The sequence below is a fragment of the Hemiscyllium ocellatum genome, chromosome 3 (assembly GCF_020745735.1).
Source record: "Hemiscyllium ocellatum isolate sHemOce1 chromosome 3, sHemOce1.pat.X.cur, whole genome shotgun sequence".
Classification (NCBI taxonomy): Eukaryota; Metazoa; Chordata; class Chondrichthyes; order Orectolobiformes; family Hemiscylliidae; genus Hemiscyllium; species Hemiscyllium ocellatum.
The window spans coordinates 139,339,413-139,359,363 of NC_083403.1; the positions used below are offsets into that span (position 1 = coordinate 139,339,413).

At 42.9% G+C, this 19,951-nt stretch overlaps 1 protein-coding gene across 1 annotated transcript; it reads left to right on the forward strand.

Moving 5' to 3' along the window:
- Window positions 1-8,639: 8,639 nt before the first annotated feature.
- On the forward strand, window positions 8,640-10,127 carry kcns3a (potassium voltage-gated channel, delayed-rectifier, subfamily S, member 3a). The gene has a single exon (XM_060855306.1). The coding sequence runs from the start codon at window positions 8,640-8,642 to the stop codon at window positions 10,125-10,127; it is 1,488 nt and encodes a 495-aa protein (XP_060711289.1).
- The last annotated feature ends 9,824 nt before the right edge of the window (window positions 10,128-19,951 follow it).

A 19,951-nucleotide genomic window follows, 5' to 3' on the forward strand; every position in this document is an offset into this window, starting at 1 on the left:
GGGTGGGCTCAGATTAATGTGTCCTGTTGGGGAGGAGGGAATCTCAGGCAGTGCAGCATTGCCTCCTTACTGTGTTGAAGCATCAACATGGAATTTGTTCCCAAATTTGTGGAATGGGATTTGAACTTTACTTCCTGACTCTGAGGAAAGGGGATGTAGCAGTGGGTGTTCAGTGCTAGCAACTGAACCACAGCTGACACAGCTAAGGATTATTAAGGACAAGGACCCCAGGCCTTTATCCTCCAATGGAATGTTCATTATATACAGTAACAACACAAACATACAAGGGAATCGTGCAATATCTTGTAAAATTAAAAAAAGAACTTATCTCTCAGAACTTCGAATGAGTTGCTGGGGAACAAAATACCTGTAATTATTCTTTGGTTTGCATTACGTTCCCCTTATCTTCTCAGCAGTTACATTAAAGTGTTATTAAGTCCAACTCAGCACTAGGGCTTGACATGTTGCTGTTATAGCAGTATGTTAACCATTGACATGTTTGAAATACATCTATTCACTCCTTCAGCAAGATATAACAATACTAATAAAACTTGGACTAGATATTACTATTGCTTCTATACAAGAGGAAAAGCATATTAGTTTGGCATTCTCTTTTGAGTGCTCCCCAGATGCCAAGTGAGGCAATGTGCTTTCTGCAAAAGATCTTTGTGGGCTGGTGATCAGATGCACGTCATGATATGAGAGTCTTGGACACAGTTGCAATATAGGCCATTCCTCACCTTGCAGTTGTGGATGAGTGGTTGCATCATCCTTTACCTGTGCTGAGTCAGTCGAATGTTATCTGTCATCTTGGAGGGTTATCAAATGCTTTCATGATGGGTTTCCAAGTCTTCACGAACAAGGATGTTCATGTTAATCATAATGCTTTCCATTTTGTGGAGCACATTGTCATTGTGGTGGATGGGGTGAAATGGAGTTTGGCACCTCTAATGCTATCCCCACTGGTCTTCTGTCAGTGTATGGCAACTGCAGTATCATGAAGCAGTATTTTGTGGATAGACTTCACCCACTTCTGCATTGCAAAGTTGTTCTGGCTGTAGCTTCTCATGCTAGCATGTTGACAAGTTTCTTTTACCCAACGTTCTTGAGGTAACAACAATATGTGAGGTGCGAGTTTAATAAAAATACTCTGCTCAGCAATGGCGAGCTGGCATTTGTTGCAAACACCCGTCATGTCTTTTTGAAGGAAAGAAATGTCATCTCTTTCCTGGTCTGGCCTTTGTTACCTCCGAACCACACAGAATCAATGTTGATTTCACTAGTTTCCTGATCTCCCCTCCCCGCACCTGAACCCAGATCCAACCTTCCAACTCAGCACCAGTCTCTTAAACAGTCCTACCTGTCCATCTTCCTTCCCACCTAACCGCTCCACCTTCCTTTCCGACCTATCACCATCATCCCCACCCTCATCTACCGATCGCATTCCCTGCTACCTTCCTCCTCACCCAACTCCCTTCCTATTTATCTCTCAGCCCTCTTGCCCCACCCTCCCTCCCCTCCCACATTCCTGATGAAGCGCTTATGCTCAAAACATCGACTCCCCTGTTGCTCAGATGCTGCCTGACTGGCTGTGCTTCTCCAGCGCTACACTTTTTGACTCAGAACTACAACAGCCTGGCTGACTTTTTACCACATTCTGAAAGGGCTTAGCAAACTACTCAATTGTTGACAAGGTGGCTCATTATCACCACCTTCTCAAAGGCAATTGCTGACTCTGTGAGTGACACCCACGGCTTATGGATGTATGAGAAAAGGGTTGTTGTGTTTGCCGAGCTGGGAATTTGTGTTGCAGACGTTTTGTCCCCTGTCTAGGTGACATCCTCAGTGCTTGGGAGCCTCCTGTGAAGCGCTTCTGTGATGTTTCCTCCGGCATTTACAGTGGTTTGAATCTGCCACTTCCGGTTGTCAGTTCCAGCTGTCCGTTGCTGTGGTCGGTATATTGGGTCCAGGTCGATGTGCTTATTGATTGAATCTGTGGATGAGTGCCATGCCTCTAGGAATTCCCTGGCTGTTCTCTGTTTGGCTTGTCCTATAATAGTCTCACAAACTTTAATGAGAAAAGGGTGTTAATAAACATAAGAAGATTTGTGGGATTGATTGATTGTTCAAAGCTTCAGAACATAGTTTTGCACCATATAGAGTTGTATGGGCATAGCTCCAATCTTCAGCTGTTTATGAAATTCTGCCTCTGTTGGAAGTGCAAGGATCGCTCAGAGCAAACTCTTCCTTCTCTGGCCAACTTCCAGCATTTGGGAGGGCACTTTGTAAAACTCTTGTTATCTGGTTAGGGCTGAATGATTTGCCATTTTTTAAACTGTAGACAAAAGACAATGGGACAAATGCTTTTGGGATTGTTGCCTGGTTTTCCTACCTTTGTAAGATAGCAATGACTTTGGATTTACACTGCATTCTGGGATTATTCTTGTGTGTCAAGGATGTTTGAGGTGAGTGTTGTGAGTCAAATCCACCTAACTGGGCCTTGGTTCTTGATAGATGACAGTGAACCAGTGGCCTTGCCAGAATTGTTAATCAATCTGTAGGTGCTTGGTGTGTGTGTGTGTTAGTTCATTGACACTTTGCCATCTGGAGATGACTGAATACCACAAGAAATGTCCTGGGCTGAAAATCTTGAACAGATTGAAATTAAGGTTCCTGGATTTAGAGAGAATTCCAATGTGTGGCTAATACCACTGGTGCTAATTGTAGGGTTAAGGCAGGCACAGATTAATGAACAGAGTTACCATGCCAAGATGTTTCATAAAAATATGCACCTCTCCCAGTAAAATTGGCCTTAATGCAGAAAACCCACATACAATCACTGGATCATTAGAACATAAGAACTAGGAGCAGGAAAAGGCCATTCTGCCCCTTGAGCCTGCTCCTGCATTCAATAGGATCACAATTGATCTCATTTTGGCCTTGACTTTACTTTCCTACTCACTCTCTATAATCCTTTGACCCAGTAGTAATTAAAAATCTGTCTAACCCCTCTTTAAATTTATTTAGTGCTCCCAGCATCTACTGTGGTCGTGAATTCCATGGATTCACAATCCTTTAAGAGAAGTATTTTTTCCTCATCTGTTTTAAACCTGCTACTCCTTATCCTCAAACTGTGACTTCCTATTTTAGATTGACCCACATAAAAAAATATCCTTTTTATGTCTATTTTGTCAACCCCCCTTTTAGCATCATGTATACTTCAATTTGATTTCCTCTCATTCTTCTAAATTCCAGAAAGTATATGCTCAATCTCTCTTCATAAAACAAACCTCTCATCTCTGGAATCAATTGAGTGAACCTGCCTGTAATGCAACAACATTCCTCAAGTTTAGAGACCAAAGCTGTATGCAATATGCCCAATGCGGTCTCACTAATGCCTTGTACAGTTCCAGCAACACTTTCCTAAGTTTATGCTCTCTTTCTCTAGCAATAAATGCCAAAATTCCATTTGCCATTCTTATTACCTGGACCTGAGATGAGCTTTCAGTGATTCATGGACAAGGACACCCAGATCCCTCTGCACTGATGTATTGTTAAGTTTTTCATCATATAGATAATAAGTTAATGGTTTATTCCTTTGATCAAAATGGATAACCCCACACTTATCCAAAATATCAATATTCTTACATATAAAAGCATTCCCAGAAGTACCTGAGGCACAGTCAGCATTTCCATGACAAGACAAGACAACAGTGAGGACTGCAGAGAAACCAGAGTTGAGGTTTGAGCGGTGCTGAAAAAACACAGCAGGTCAGGCAGCATCCGAGGAGCAGGAAAATCGGCGTTTTGGGCAAAAGCTCTTCATCAGGAATTTCCACTACAATGCAAGCAGCAACAGCAACAGTAGTTGAGGATTTTCAGATTAACCATGATCTCATTGAATGGCACAGCAGCCTTGATGGGCTGATTGACCTGCTTCTGCCCCTATGTTCGATGGTCTTTACTGCTGGTGGTTCTTCAGTCCAAGCTGTATTTTGGATTTCTGATTGATTTGATCAGCAAGAGTCCTGATGATAGTGTGGTTACTTCGGAATTCAGTTAAGACCAAGCTGACCAGCAGCAAGGGGATCATCACCAGTTACAGGCTATTGTTTTCAGATGTCCCAGACCTGTAAGAGAATGCAGAACAGCAGAGAAGTGCAGAACAAAGAATAAAGAAGCAATAAAGAACAATACAGCACAGGAACGGCCTTATGGTCCTCTAAGCCTGTGCCATCACATTTTACCCTTCCATACTAAAACTGTCTTCACTTACAGGATCCCTATCCCTCTATTCCCTTCCTGTTCATGTATCCGTCCAGGTGCTTCTTAAATGCTGCTATTGTGCCAGTTTCCACCACCTCCCCTGGCAGTGTGTACCAGGCACTCGCCACCCTTTGTGTGAAAAACGTGCCTTACACATCTCTTTGAAACTCCCCCCCCACACTCCTGATACCTTGACCCTGTGTCCCCTCGTACTTTCCACTCTATCCATGCCACTCACAATCTTATAAAGTGCTATTAGGTCACCCCTCAACCTCCTGTATTCCAGTGAAAACAAACCCAGTCTATCCAACCTTTCTTCATAGCGAAAATCCGCCATCCCAGACAACATGCTGGAAACCTTTTCTGTATCCTCTCCAAAGCATGCACATTCTTCTGGTAATGTGGTGATCCGAACGTACGTAATATTCCAAGTGTGAGCTAATGAAAGTTCTGTAAAACTGCAGCATAACTTGTCTATCTTGATACTCAATGCCGAATGAAGGCGAGCAGGCCATAGACCTTTTTTACTACCTTATCTACCTGCACTGCCACCTTCAGTGATGTGTGGAGCTGCACACCCAGATCCCTCTGCAAAACAGTGCTCTAAGGGTTCTGCCATTCACTGCAGCTCCAAGGATATCATATCAGCACAGGCAGAAGATAATCTTCCACTGCTTGTTTGAAAGCATTGTTGCAAAAAGCCTCAAAAAGACTTGTATTGCCAAATGTTGCATCCAATCATGCATGCACTTGCAGCCTGCAGGAATAAGTCCTGCTGCTAAGACAGGCCGACCGGCTATGTTTCATCAGTCACTGTCAAAGGTACCCACCTTGAAGCACCTTCACTTCTGGATTTGTCCGGGATTCATTTGATGATACCTGTGGGACCTTGCAATTGGTGGCAGGAATGCAGATGATTGATTACTTCTTTGCTATGGCCTGACAGTTCAATGAACTGTATCTTCAATAGTGTCAGACACAATAAGTGAATGAGTGTGTGAGACTGTGGCTGTGATTGACTTTCCACATATTGCACTTAAAATGACCATCGATTATCAAGGGTGTTTGTCAACCACCAGGCTTTCCACTCCTTCAATGTTCAAATGGTGTGCAAGCACAAAAAGATGTTTATTTAGGCAAGATGTGGAGGAGCCAGTGTTGGACTGGGGTGGACAAAGTTAAAAATCACATAACACCAGATTACAATCCAGTAGGTTTATTTGGAACAACTAGCTTTTGGAATGCTGCTCCTTCATCAGCTACCTGACGAAAGAGCAGCACTCTGAAAGCTAGTGCTTCCAAATAAGCCTGTTGGACTATAACCTAGTGTTGTGTGATTTTTAACTTTATTTAGGCTTGCACAGTATTCACAGGTGGCTTCCATGATGCTTTTGTCCTGCAGTAGTTCACCCTCACTACCTCTTTGCACCTCCATGTTGATTCGCCACTGCTGGCTTTGAACTGAGGACTATTCACTTAAACAGTAGCACCACTCAAATTATTGAGGAAGGAGATTTAAATAGTGGTACAATGAATGTTGTGGGCCCTTATGGTGCTGTGATAGCATCCCTACCTGTGAGCCAGGAGTCCCCGGTTCAAGTCCCACCTGTGTAATAACACCTCCAAACAAATTGATTTGGAAATGCCTACAATAAATGTTGTGTGACAACTATATTAGTCATCGACAAAGCTGTTGGCATACTGAAGGTGCATTTAGTAAAGGAATTAAGGGTTAAATTGAGAGGGTGGGTAAGTGGAGCTGAGGCTACGAGCAGATCAGCCTTGATCTTATTGAATGGCGGAGCATGCTTGGAGGGCCAGATGGCCTACTCCTGCTCCTAGTTCTTATGTTCCTATGTTCAGCTTCCTGAGTATGGCTAGAGGTAAGCTTCGATAGGCAGGGGCTTCAGATCAGTTATGGTGTATTGAGTTGTGTAACACTTAACAATGAGGGTTGGATTTGTCGGAGGAGCACAGAGGCCGAAAGTTTCTTGATAGATCATTCTTAGGAAGGAAAAGATTGTAAGGGGGAGGGGCAGGGTAATGAGGGACTGAAACATGATTTGAGCAGCATACCACCAGCCCCACACATTGCTGCCTGAGATACCCTCATTATTACTAAGTTCAATAAAGTTCCGCCTGTGAGCCATTTAACACACTTCATGGCCAAATGCAAAAGCCACTTTGGATCTTCTGCACAATGCCATTTAGGCAAATCCTTTCTGCAAACAGCCTGGACTCCATTGGAATTGCCTGGGAAATTGACTATTCCAATAAACAACTGGAACCCTCTGAAAGTATCCATTTAAATCAGGGAATTTGGATGGTTCTGCTGAAATGAAAGAAATACCTACTCAGGAAAGTTAGATGATTAAAACATAGACAAACACTTGGGTAACTGTTTAACTGACCCTCTAATTTAACCTGCCCAACTCCACCTTTAAACCCCCAGTCCCTATTCCAATACTACTGCTTACTGTCCACCCTCCTGCCTCCATAAGACCCTCCCTTGTCTTCCAGAACTACTCCACTACTGACAGACTAGTCCCTTCTCCCTGCCAGTACCTAACCTTACCTAAACACTCCAGTACTCACCTGGCCCCATTTCCACCTTGCTTCATAGCACCCTACCCATGTGCCACTGCACCCACCTGACATCATACCCACCTGGCATTATACCCACCTGCCAGTGCACCCACCTGACATTGTAACCACCTGCCACTGCACCCACCTGACATCGTACCCACCTGACATCATACCCACCTGACATCGTACCCACCTGACATCGTACCCACCTGACATTGTACCCACCTGATATTATACACATTCAGATCCCAACCAATTGCGACCCTGACATCCTACTTTCATGGCATCCTGACCTCTGACTTGGCTTATATACATGCCCTTTCACAGGCCTGATAAAGTGTCTGTCTGTAACACTGGACATTTAAATCATGGAATACAGCAGCTACCACTGTGAGAAAGGGAGAGAGTTTTGACTTCCCTTGAATATCCAGCACTAGGAGGGATCTGTTGCATTTAAAGTTGGTTCTAGATTTCTGGAGGAGCTTTGATCAGAATCTTCTGTCAGAAATGCTGTGTCCCTTTTTTAAATTTGAAGGTAGGAGTGGAGTTGCAATCAGACTGTGACCTCAAAGCTTGTCCATCTACAAGGCACAAGTCAGGAATGTGATGGAATACTCCCTATTTCCTGGATGGGGGCAGCTCCAATAACACTCCAACAAGAAGCTTGACACCATCATGACAAAGCAGCCCACTTGATTGGTACCACATTCACAAACATCCACTCCCTCCACTACCGATGTTCAGTAGCAGCAGTGTGTACTATCTACAAGATGCACTGCAGAAGTTCACCAAAGATCCTCAGATAGCACTTCCAAATCCATGACCACTTCCATCTAGAAGGACAAGGGCAGCAGGTACATGAGAATACATGGAAGTTCTCCTCCAAGCCACTCACTATCCTGACTTGGAAATATATCGCCGTGCCTTCACTGTTGCTGGGTCAAATTCCTGGAATTCCCTCCCTAAGGGCATTGTGGGTCAACCTACAACACATGGACTGCAGCGGTTCAAGAGGACAGTTCATCACTACACTCTCAAGGTCAACTAAGGACAGGCAATAAATACTGGCCAGCCAGCCATGCCCACATCCCACAAATGAATTTTAAAAACTGAAAAGGTTGAGTGTGCTGTATTTGCCTGGTTTAAAAGTTTGACAAGTTCTCAGTGTATATTCAAACAGATTTTGCAAAATAAATTAATCTATCTACTTTTCTTTAAGTTTGCCAATGCTATCCATTCCATAGGTTCCTCGGTTATTTGTTCCAATAAGTTTGTCACCCTACATATGAATACTTGAATCCAAATGGTTATTCAATTACATGATTTATCTAATCATTGTTGCTTTGAAATTTTAGTTGGCAATGATAGTGGATAAATGTTTGATACTCAATGACATTTTTATTGATAACATTAAATCTGTACTGAAAAGTAAACAAGCTTCAACTGCAAATATAACCACCTGTTTGATCTTTTAGGTCTTTATCTGTTTATTATTTTACCTATTTTGATGGATTGGTTAACTATTGTGGAAGATAATATTTGAATCTCTGTATCCAATTTTATCTCAATGAGGATGAGTGTTAATACCTTACTGTAGTTCATTAGCTTTTGGGATCTTTGGGTGTTTCATGATCTCTATGTTTTAAAGTGATATTAAGTAATTCTTATAATGTCCTTCTCTTTTACAACTGTGTATTGTTAAGTAACAACTGCTGTATTTTAGGTCTAAGATGTCCATTATTTCCAAATATTAAATGGAAGCAACAAATCGGTAAGGACTTGACGACATGGTTTACGGGCAGATGTTCGAAAGGACAGCGGCTGATCATGAACTTGTCAATATAAATGTGGGAGGATACAAGCAGAGAGTTGACCAAGGTACCTTGCAGCGGTTTCCTCAAACAAGGTTAGGAAAACTACTGAACTGTGACACCGAGGAGGCTATTTTAGAGCTCTGTGATGATTACAATGTTGTGGATAAAGAATATTACTTTGATCGGAATCCATGCTTATTCCGCTACATTTTGAACTTTTACTACACTGGAAAACTTCATGTCATGGAGGAACTGTGTGCATTTTCTTTCAGCCAAGAAATTGAGTACTGGGGAATTAATGAACTTTTTATTGACTCCTGTTGCAGCAACAGATACCAAGAGAGGAAGGTGGACAAAGATTGGGAGCAGAAAAGTGATGAAAGTATCGATTCTTCCTTTGAAGAACTTTCAGCCTTGGATAAAGATTTGGATAAATTTGACAGCATGTGGTGTGGGAATGTAAGAAAGAATGTATGGCTCAGATTAGAAAATCCTGGATACTCGCTTTTGGCCAAAGCATTGGCAGTTTTATCTTTAAGTGTTGTCCTTACATCCATTGTGGCGATGTGCATTCATAGCATGCACGAGTTCCAACAGTTTGATGAGGATGACAAAGAGATCGTTCATCCTGCACTTGAAGGATTGGAGATTGCATGTATAGTTTGGTTCACTGCGGAGTTCATTGCACGATTTACAGTTGCGCCATGTCTTAAGAAATTCTTCAAAAACCCCTTGAATATCATTGATTTTGTTTCCATTCTACCATTCTACTTCACACTGGCTGTGGAGACGATGGATGAGGACAGCGAGGAGTTGGAAAACGTGGGTAAAGTGATTCAAATTCTTCGTCTAATGAGGATATTCCGTATCCTGAAGCTAGCCAGGCATTCAGTGGGACTACGGTCCTTGGGAGCCACGCTCAGGCACAGCTACCATGAAGTTGGGCTCTTGCTTTTGTTTTTAACAGTTGGCATCTCCATATTCTCTGTCCTTGTTTATTCTGTTGAAAAAGATGAAACTGAGTCAGGCCTTCATAGTATTCCAATGAGCTGGTGGTGGGCAACTATCAGCATGACCACAGTTGGGTATGGGGACACATATCCAGTCACTCTGTTTGGAAAGCTCATAGGGACCGTCTGCATTATATGTGGGATTTTAGTAGTTGCTTTGCCCATCACTATCATTTTCAATAAATTTTCAAAGTATTATAGGAAGCATAAAATGGTGGATATTAACCACTGCAATGCAGAACTCGCAGAAGATTGTTCCTCACCTTACATGAATATTCGAAACATATATGCCAAAAATATGCATTCTCTCATAGCTAGTATCTCTTCCATGGTTAGCACCAATGCCAGTGACGATAGCACCATAGATGCCTCTAGCATTCGAGATCAAGAAACCATTCAGAACATTACTGCATTTGAGAACTGTTCAGCAAAACAGAACACTGTCAATTGACTATATTCACTGCTTTCCAATCAAAGTTGTTTTATGATTATTTATTTGTTGCATTTTGCAATACTCAGGGTATGATATTTTCGACACACAATCACTATTTAAATGATTGTAGTAGCAAAATGGAAATGAAAGAAGCATGTGAATCAATTTCCTGACTTCTATTTTATGCAAGTATACATGTTGTTCGTGTTTTGTCTCATTCTAAAATAAATGACAATGCAATAATAAACTGAGTAAAATGAAAACATAATAATGATTGTATGCCTGCAGGAATATATGATTTGATTTGATTTGATTTGTTATTCATTTTAGCAACAAGATGCAAACCAGCATAAATTATAACTGCATCTGTTTAGGAATAGTTTCCATTTCTTAAATGCGTGCAGAAAAGACTGCATGAAAAAGAAGAATATAAAATTTTAAAAATCTAATATATTCTGTACATTGGTTAACGTAATAAAGAACTTAATAAATATCCATTTAACGTACCTAGAGTAATGTGCTTTGTAATGAGATATTATTCAAAATACACAGACTACCAAGTTGACAGTCAATAAGAACAGAAAGAATGATCATCTCAAATTAAAAAGCAGTCATCTCTCTATAAACGTTACCTTGGGAAGTTTTATGTTTGTTTCGAGTTTGCAGCAGAATTCACTTTTTCACCAAGTACAAAGTTTACAGATACTTTATTTTCACAGTCACCCAAAGGTTGGCTTTGAAGTTAGAAGGTTCTAGGTGCAAGCAGAATTCCATTGCTGTCAACCTCAGTTCAATTGTAGCAGAAATTAAGAGTTCAGGTTCTACTTCTGAAACTTGAATAGGTAATCAGCCTAACACCTCTGTGAATTACAATGAAATGATAACACTGAACAAAATGTATTGTCATTATTTTCTTGCTGTTTGTGGGATCATGCATTGTACAAGACGTACGCTGCACTTTTTTCACATTTCAACAGTGACTACCTTATTGACTGGAAAACGTTTGAAATGACATAAAAGGTGTTGTGTACTTACAGTTAAAAAAATCTGAATCTCCCAAACAAAACTCAAAAACTCAGTTGATATTTGGAGCAGGCAAATGAGAATTGAGAATGTATAAAGACCTTTTTGGTCCCCTGGCGTTTCACTTAAACTTTGTGTTCAATATGCTTTAAAACAACCAATCTCTGGAAGGATAACAAGAGGAAATCAGACAACGTTCAGTCAAAATGAGTGTGATTCATTTTTGAAGATATTTCATTTTTAATCAAGGGATTACTATACTAAGCATTTCCTAGTCCACTCATCTCAGTATTTTGATCTTGATTTCAGCCAGTAGATTGATTAGAATAAAGGTCAAATATTGAGGTCAGCCTGTGGTATGTGATCTACTAACTCAATCTCTGCAGTGAAAATGGATTACATTTGAAAAATAGATTTTACAACATCGGAGTTTCCCTAAGTTTTTACCTTTTACATTGATACAAATGGATTGTGACATTCAGCAAATTTGTGAACTTGGTCCTTACTGAAAACTACTCACACAGAGTATGAAACTACAATCGAAAGGATACAATTAGCATAGAGGATTATGAACAAGCAGGTTAAAATTTATTCAAAACAAGGATTGCATAGACCTTGCACAGATGAAAATGCAATTTCCAACTGTTTGAACTTGGAATGTATGTAGAGTTATCAGTTACTCCATTAACAAAAAAGGCTGGAATTTTTCTTTGCCTACTCCTGCCCTCTGTTCCTTTTGAACTCTACCAAATTGAGAACTCTTTCCCCCTGTGGCAGCAATATGCAAGGCCCTCCCAGGGTTGGGGGTTTGATCACCTTTCTTGGGATCAGACTTCCTCTGTGGTCAGATGTTGTACTTTCCAACTGTTGAGAATCAGAATCTGTCTGGACCTGTTCTTCATCAGAATTGGGGATTGGAGTGACACGCGCGCACACACACACAGACACACACACACACAAACCAGTGCTAATCCACCCCCTGGAAATCATGTTCCTGCAAAACTTCAGAATAGCTCCCCCCCCCCATATTAGGAATCAGATCCTTCTTGTCACTAGGACTAAAACCTATCCCTCCACCTGGTTCTGGTTTAAATGTGCCATTCTCTGAATCCTGTTTCTACAATTTGTTCTAGAGTCCATATCACCCAACCAAAAGTCAAAATTGCCAATCATGCTCACTCATGCATAAGAAATAGTCAAAGAGGAATGAACACAGGACATAGAACAGGACAGCACAGTACAGGCTCTTTGGCCTCTGATGTTGTTCTGGCCTTTTAGCCTACTCTCAGATCAGACTAACCTACATATCCTTCATTGTACTATCATCCATGTGCCTATCCAAGAGTCACTTAAATGCCCCTAATATATCTGACTCTACTGCTGTCAGTGCACTCCACACACCCACCCCACTCTGTGCAAAGAACCCATCTCTGACAACTCCCCTAAACCTTCCTCCAATCACTGTAAAATTGTGTCCTCTTGTGATAGACATTTCCACCATGGGTAAAAAGTCTCTGGCTATCCATTTATCTATGCCCCTCAACATCTTATATGCCTCTATCAAGTCATCGCTCATCCTTCTTCACTCCAATGAGAAAAGCCCTTGCCCTCAACCTTTCTTCATAAGACATGCCCTCCAGTCCAGGCAGCATCCTGGTAAATCTCCTCTGCACCCTCACTATAGCTTCCACATCTTTCCTATAATGAGGTAACCAGAACTGATCACTATATGCCAATTGTGGTCTAACCAGGCCTCTATAGAACTGCAGCATAACCTCGCGGCTCTTAAACTCAATCCCCCTACTAATGAAAGCCAATACACCATACCCCTTCTTAACAATTTGATCAACCTGGGTGGTTACTTTGAATGATAGAGGGAACCTCTGATTTCTTTTCTAAGACTTCACCATGACTAACCCCAACACCATCCCTCCCCAACCCACCCCAACCCACGTACATTACCCTATCTTGCTAATATCTCGTACCAGAGGATTGGAAAACTGCCAATGTGACAAAAAGGGAGAGTGGCAAAATGTCTGTAACTATAAGCCTATTAACCAATAATTTATTATTAGAAAAATATTGGATTATTAAAGAGATAAAAGCAGAACATTTGGAAAATCATTATCTAATCGAGCAGATCAGCATGGCTTTGTGAAAGGAAAATTGTGGCTGGTTCATTTATTGGAGATTTTGAGGAAGTCTTGACTAGAATGGATAGAAAAGAAAAGTAGATGTGTTTCATTTGGACTTGCAGAAGGCATTCAACCAGGTACCTCGCAGCAGGTGAAGTTATAAGAGCCAAGGTGTGGAGGCAGTATGTTGACATTGACAGAGAATTGGTTCATATGCAGGAAACAATAATTGGGGATAAGGGGTTCACCTTCAGGTTGGTGACCTGTGACCAATATCATTCCAAAGGAATCAGTACTAGGATGTACTGTAGCCAAATTTACAGATGATACAAAAATTAGCCATGATCCTATTGAATGGCAGAACAGACTTGAGGGGCCAAATGGCCTCCTGTTCCTACTTCTTGTCATTCTTTAGGCCAATGTATTGTACCTCTCAACTGTTTTGTTGATATATGTAATCATAGCATCCAGCTAGCGTTTGATATCATATTGCTTCCTGTGTTCTACATGTTACTGAGAATATTTCTGTTAAATAGTATTTATGGTGTCTAATACACAACTGAAGAGAAAATGATAATCTGCCTTGAAAATAAAAAGTAGGCTTTTAAGGCACCAATTTCACAAACAACAAATATTTCCTGTGTTTATAGTATTTGAGCCTTGTTCCAGTATAATTTAATATTTTGGACTATGTTAATTGAAAACTTATAATGGAATGCCATGTAATATTTTAAAGTATTTTTAACATTCAGTACAAATAATAGCTGTCAGAAAGCATAGTGCTGAATCACAGCTGGCCCAACTGGAATGCCTTGCTTGTGATTATGGAGCTGGATTGGATTGGGGGTTATCATTGAGACCAGCAGCAGGGAAGCGTTAATAACATAGTTGATGCAGAGACACAGTTGTCACAGCTGGCAGGGAGTACAGTTCACAGAGATGCAAGGAGACAATTTCCATTGCTTGAGGTAGTGGGCAGGGTATGTATAATTGTAACACATGACATTCATCACAGTAGGGATTGTAATATACACAACTACAATACTAGGTGTCACATCAAAGGCTGCTGTACAAAACAAGAATTTGTGTAGGAAATAACGTCATGGATTGAGGATTTCTGAGTACACAAGAAGCAGAGAGTAGGGATGAAGGAGGGTCGCTTTGGGTTGGCAAGCTGTAACTAGCTGAGTTTCACGGGGATAGGTCAAGTTTCAACTGTTTACAATCCATATCAACAACTTGGATGAAGGGACCGACTGTATCATATCCAAGAATTCTGATGCTACCAGGATAGGAAGGAAAGTAAGTTGTTCAGACGTGGTGTGGAATCTAAAAAGGGATATACACAGGCTAATGCATCATGCAAGAATTTCACAGATGGCCGATAATGTGGTAACATGTTAACGTATCCACTTCGGCAGGAGGGAGAGAAAAAACAGCAGTTTGTCTAAATGGAGAGAAATTGCAGACTGTTATGGTACAGATGGGTTTGGGGTGTCCTGTACACAAACTACACAGTTAATATTCAGGCACACCAAGTGAATACAAAGGCAAATGGAATATTAATGCTTTTCACAATGGGAATGGAATCTAAATGTAGGAGGGAAACTTTATTACGGCTGTCCAGGGCTTTTGTGAAACCAAAGCTGCATTTTAGTTTGGGGAGAGGCATTGGAACAGATCACATTCTCTGTGTCTTCCCTGTCCCATCCACAGGAGGATAGTTCACTCAAAGCTGAAAGAGGGTTAAATTGGCTAGCTGTTTAAGGGTCACTGGACCCAAAATGTTAACCACTTTCTCACCACACATGCTGCCAGAACTGCTGGGTTTTCCAGAAGTTTCTGATGTTGTTTCTAAATTGGCTTAAAGTAGGACTTCTACCAAAAACCTGGGATGAGATCCCACCTACAAATTCATTCCTGACAAAATCAGAGCTCAATCATGGGGAGTGCAAGTAGAAACCTGACAAGGTCAGAAGTGGGGATATCCATCAATGATTGAACGATGCTCAGCATCATTCACAACTCCTCAGATACTGAAGCGGTCTGTGTCCAAATACAACAAGACCTGGACTGTATCCAGGCTTGGGCTGACAAGTGGCAAGTAACATTCACGATGTATAAATGCCAGGCTATAACCATCTCCAATAAGAGACAATCTAACCATTGTCCCTTGACATTCAATGGCATTGCCATCACTATTAACATCCTGGGGGTGACCTTTGACCAGGAACTGAACTGGACAAGCCATATAAGTACAATGGATATAAGAGAAGGTCAGAAGGGAGGAATTCTGCAGGGGTAACCCACCTCCTGCTTCTCTAAAGCCTGTCTTCCAACTACAAGACAGATGTCATGACAGTGATGGAACACTTTCCACTGCTTCTGCCTGCAGCTCTAACATCAGACGCAGGATTATTAAAAAGGCATTTAACACAGTTGCTTTTATTGCTCAGTCCTTTGAATATAGAAGTCTGAGAAGCCATGTTGAGTTTGTACAACACTGATGAGGCCTTCTCTGGAATACGTGTCCAGTTCTGGACATCCAGTTGTAGGAAGGATATTATTAAGCTGCAGAGGGTTCAGAAGAGATTACCAGGATGTTGCTGGGAATGGAAGGTTTGAATTACAAAGAAAGGGTGGGTAGGCTGGGACTTTCACTGGAGCTTAGGAAACTGAGAGGTGACGTTATAGAAGTTTATAAAATAATGAGGGATATGGACAAGGTTTATTGTAGTTGACCTGAGGGAAAATGTTTTTACACAGAGAGTGGTTCACCTGTGAAATGAGCTTCCTGTGGAAGTAGTAGATGTGGATATGATTACAATGTTTAAAAGGCATTTGGATTACTATGTGAATGGGAAAAGTTTGGAGGGATATGGGCCAGGAGCAGGCAGGTGGGACATGTTTAGTTTATTTTGGGAATATGTTTGGCATGGATTGGTTGGGCCAAAGTGTCTGTTTCCATGCTAGTATGACTCTGTGACAGTATGAATAGGAAGGGTTTAGAGGGATATAGGCTGAATGATGGCAAATGGTACTAGATCAGTTTAGGACATCTGATTGGCATGGATGAGTTGGATCAAAGGGTCTGCTTTCATGCTGTGCAACTCTATGCCTTTTAAGTTTAACATTATCAAGGACAAAGCAGCCCACTGAATTGGTACCATATCCACAACATCCACTCTCTTCCCTCACCAACGCTCAGTAGCAGCAGTGTGTACTATCTACAAGATGCACTGCAGAAATTCACCAAAGATCCTTAGACAACACCTTCCAAAACCATCTCTCCTTCCAGCGAGACAGGCAAGGGCAGCAGACACATGGGAACACCATCCCCATAAGCTCTTCTCTAAGCCACTCACCATCCTAGTTTGGAAATATTTTGCTGTTCTTTCACGGTCATCAAGTCAAAATCCTGGAATTCCCTGTCTCAGGTCAATTATGGGTTAGAAAATAGATGGTGGTTCAACCAGTGATATCCACATTAGATAAATGAGTAAATAAATTAAAAGGACATGGCTGTTCTGAAATGGTGCATCTTGAGGCTTTAGTTTGGAGAGGGATCCTAGAGCCCATACAGGTGGGAGAGGAGGGATTGGGGTATTTAGGTTCTGTTAGCAAGTAATGCAGAAGGAAGGCAGCGGTGACATATTGAAGGGACTGCATTTGATATATGCCCTCCCCTTCAAATGAATTACACTCCACCACCCTCCAATACCTTTGTCAATGGGGGCTATTAAAAACCAGCCTGCTTACTCCCACTAACTGGATTAGTGGTGCTGCAAGAGCACAGCAGTTCAGCAGCATCCGAGGAGCAGTAAAATCGACGTTTCAGGCAAAAGTCCTTCATCAGGAATAAAGGCAGAGAGCCTGAAGCATGGAGAGATAAGCTAGAGGAGGGTGGGGGTGGGGAGAAAGTAGCATAGAGTACAATGGGTGAGTGGGGGAGGGGGTGAAGGTCAGGGAGGAGAGGGTGGAGTGGATAGGTGGAAAAGAAGATAGGCAGGTAGGACAAGTCATGGGGACAGTGCTGAGCAGGAAGTTTGGAACTAGGGTGAGGTGGGGGAAGGGGAAATGAAGAAACTGTTGAAGTCCACATTGATGCCCTGGGGTTGAAGTGTTCCCAGGTGGAAGAGGAGGTGTTCTTCCTCCAGGCGTCTGGTGGTGAGGGAGCAGTGGTGGATGAGGCCCAGGACCTCCATATCCTTGGCAGAGTGGGAGGGGGAGTTGAAATGTTGGGCCACAGGCTGGTGTGGTTGATTGCTACCGCCCCCTCAACCATGACCCCACCCCCCATCACCAAACCATCATATCCTAGACCATACAGAACCTCATCACCTCAGGAGATCTCCCACCCACAGCTTCCAACCTCATAGTCCAAGAACCCCGCACTGCCCGGTTCTACCACCTTCCCAAGATCCACAAGCCTGACCACCCTGGCCAACCCATTGTCTCAGCATGCTCCTGCCCCACTGAACTCATCTCTACCTACCTCGACATTGTCCGATCCCCCCTAGTTCAGGAACTCCCCACATACGTTCGAGACACCACCCACGCCCTCCACCTCCTCCAAGACTTCCATTTCCCCGGCCCCCAACGCCTCATCTTCACCATGGATATCCAATCCCTCTACACCTCCATCCGCCATGACCAGGGCCTCCAAACCCTCTGTTTTTTCCTCTCCAGACGTCCCCAACAGTACCCTTCCACCGACACTCTCATTTGTTTGGCCGAACTAGTCCTCACCCTTAACAATTTCTCCTTTGAATCCTCCCACTTCCTCCAGACCAAAGGGGTAGACATGGGCACACGTATGGGCCCCAGCTATGCCTGTCTCTTTGCTGGCTACATAAAACAGTCGATCTTCCGTAATTACACCGGCACCACTCCCCACCTCTTCCTCTGCTACATTGATGACTGCATTGGCGCCACCTCGTGCTCCCGCGAGGAGATTGAGCAATTCATCAACTTCACCAGCACATTCCACCCTTGACCTTAAATTTACCTGGACCATCTCTGACACCTCCCTCCCCTTCCTGGACCTCTCCACGTCCATTAATGACGATCGACTTGACACTGACATTTTTTACAAACCCACCGACTCCCACAGCTACCTGGATTACACCTTTTCCCAACCTACCTCTTGCAAAAATGCCATCCCGTATTCCCAATTCCTCTGCCTCCGCCGTATCTGCTCCCAGGAGGACCAGTTCCACCATAGAACACACCAGATGGCCTCCTTCTTTAGAGACCACAATTTCCCTTCCCACGTGGTTAAAGATGCCCTCCAACATCTCGTCCACATCCTGCACCTCCGCCCTCAGACCCCACCCCTCCAACCGTAACAAGGACGGAACACCCCTGGTGCTCACCTTCCACCTTACCAACCTTCGCATAAACCAAATCATCCGCTGACATTTCCGCCACTTCCAAAAAAACTCCACCACCAGGGATATATTTCCCTCCCCACCCCTTTCCGCCTTCCGCAAAGACCGTTCCCTCCATGCCCCCCTACAACCCACCCTCCCATCCTGGCACCTTCCCCTGCCACTGCAGGAATTGCAAAACCTGCGCCCACACCTCCTCCCTCACCTCCATCCAAGGCCCTAAAGGAGCCTTCCACATCCATCAAAGTTTTACCTGCACATCCACCAATATCATTTATGCATCAGTTGCTCCCGATGCAGTCTCCTCTACATTGGGGAGACTGGGCGCCTCCTAGCAGAGCGCTTTAGGGAACATCTCCGAGACACCCACACCAATCAACCACACTGCCCTGTGGCCAAACATTTCAACTCCCCCTCCCACTCTGCCGAGGACATGGAGGTCCTGGGCCTCCTTCACCGCCGCTTCTGCACCACCAGACGCCTGGAGGAAGAACGCCTCATCTTCTGCCTCGGAACACTTCAACCCCAGGGCATCAATGTGGACTTCAACAGTTTTTTCATTTCCCTTTCCCCACCTCACCCTAGTTCCATAATTCCAGCTCAGCATTGTCCCCATGACTTGTCCTACCTGCCTATCTTCTTTTCCACTTATCCACTCCACCTCCTCCCTGACCTGTCACCTTCATCCCCTCCCCCACTCACCCATTGTACTCTATGCTACTTTCTCCCCACCCCCACCTTTCTCTAGCTTATCTCTCCACCCTTCAGGGTCACTGCCTTTATTCCTGATGAAGGGCTTTTGCCTGAAACGTCAATATTACTGCTCCTCGGATGCTGCCTGAACTGCTGTGCTCTTCCAGCACCACTGATCCAGAATCTGGTTTCCAGCATCTGCAGTCATTGTTTTTACCTATTAAACCTACGTTGCTTGTTTACACAAAAAAAAGTTCACCCCAGAGTGGAATATAAAATCCAGGCCCACATCTGGAGTACAGTGTCCGTCTTTGAAGGAATATTTTACACACTGATGATATACCTTTTAGAAATGAGAAGAATGAGAGATGATCAAATTGAAATAATTTGATTGAGAGATTTTGATGAGGTGAATACTGGGAGGATGCTCCTTCTGACAGGGGAGACTAGAAATAGACTGCATAATTGAAAGATAAGGAGACTCCCCTTTTAAGATGGAGATAGAGAGAAGTTTATTCTCTCAGAAGGTCTTTAGTCTGTAGAACTCTCTTTCATAAAACAGCAGATGGCTGAATTGGATGGATTTTTGGCAGATAAGGTG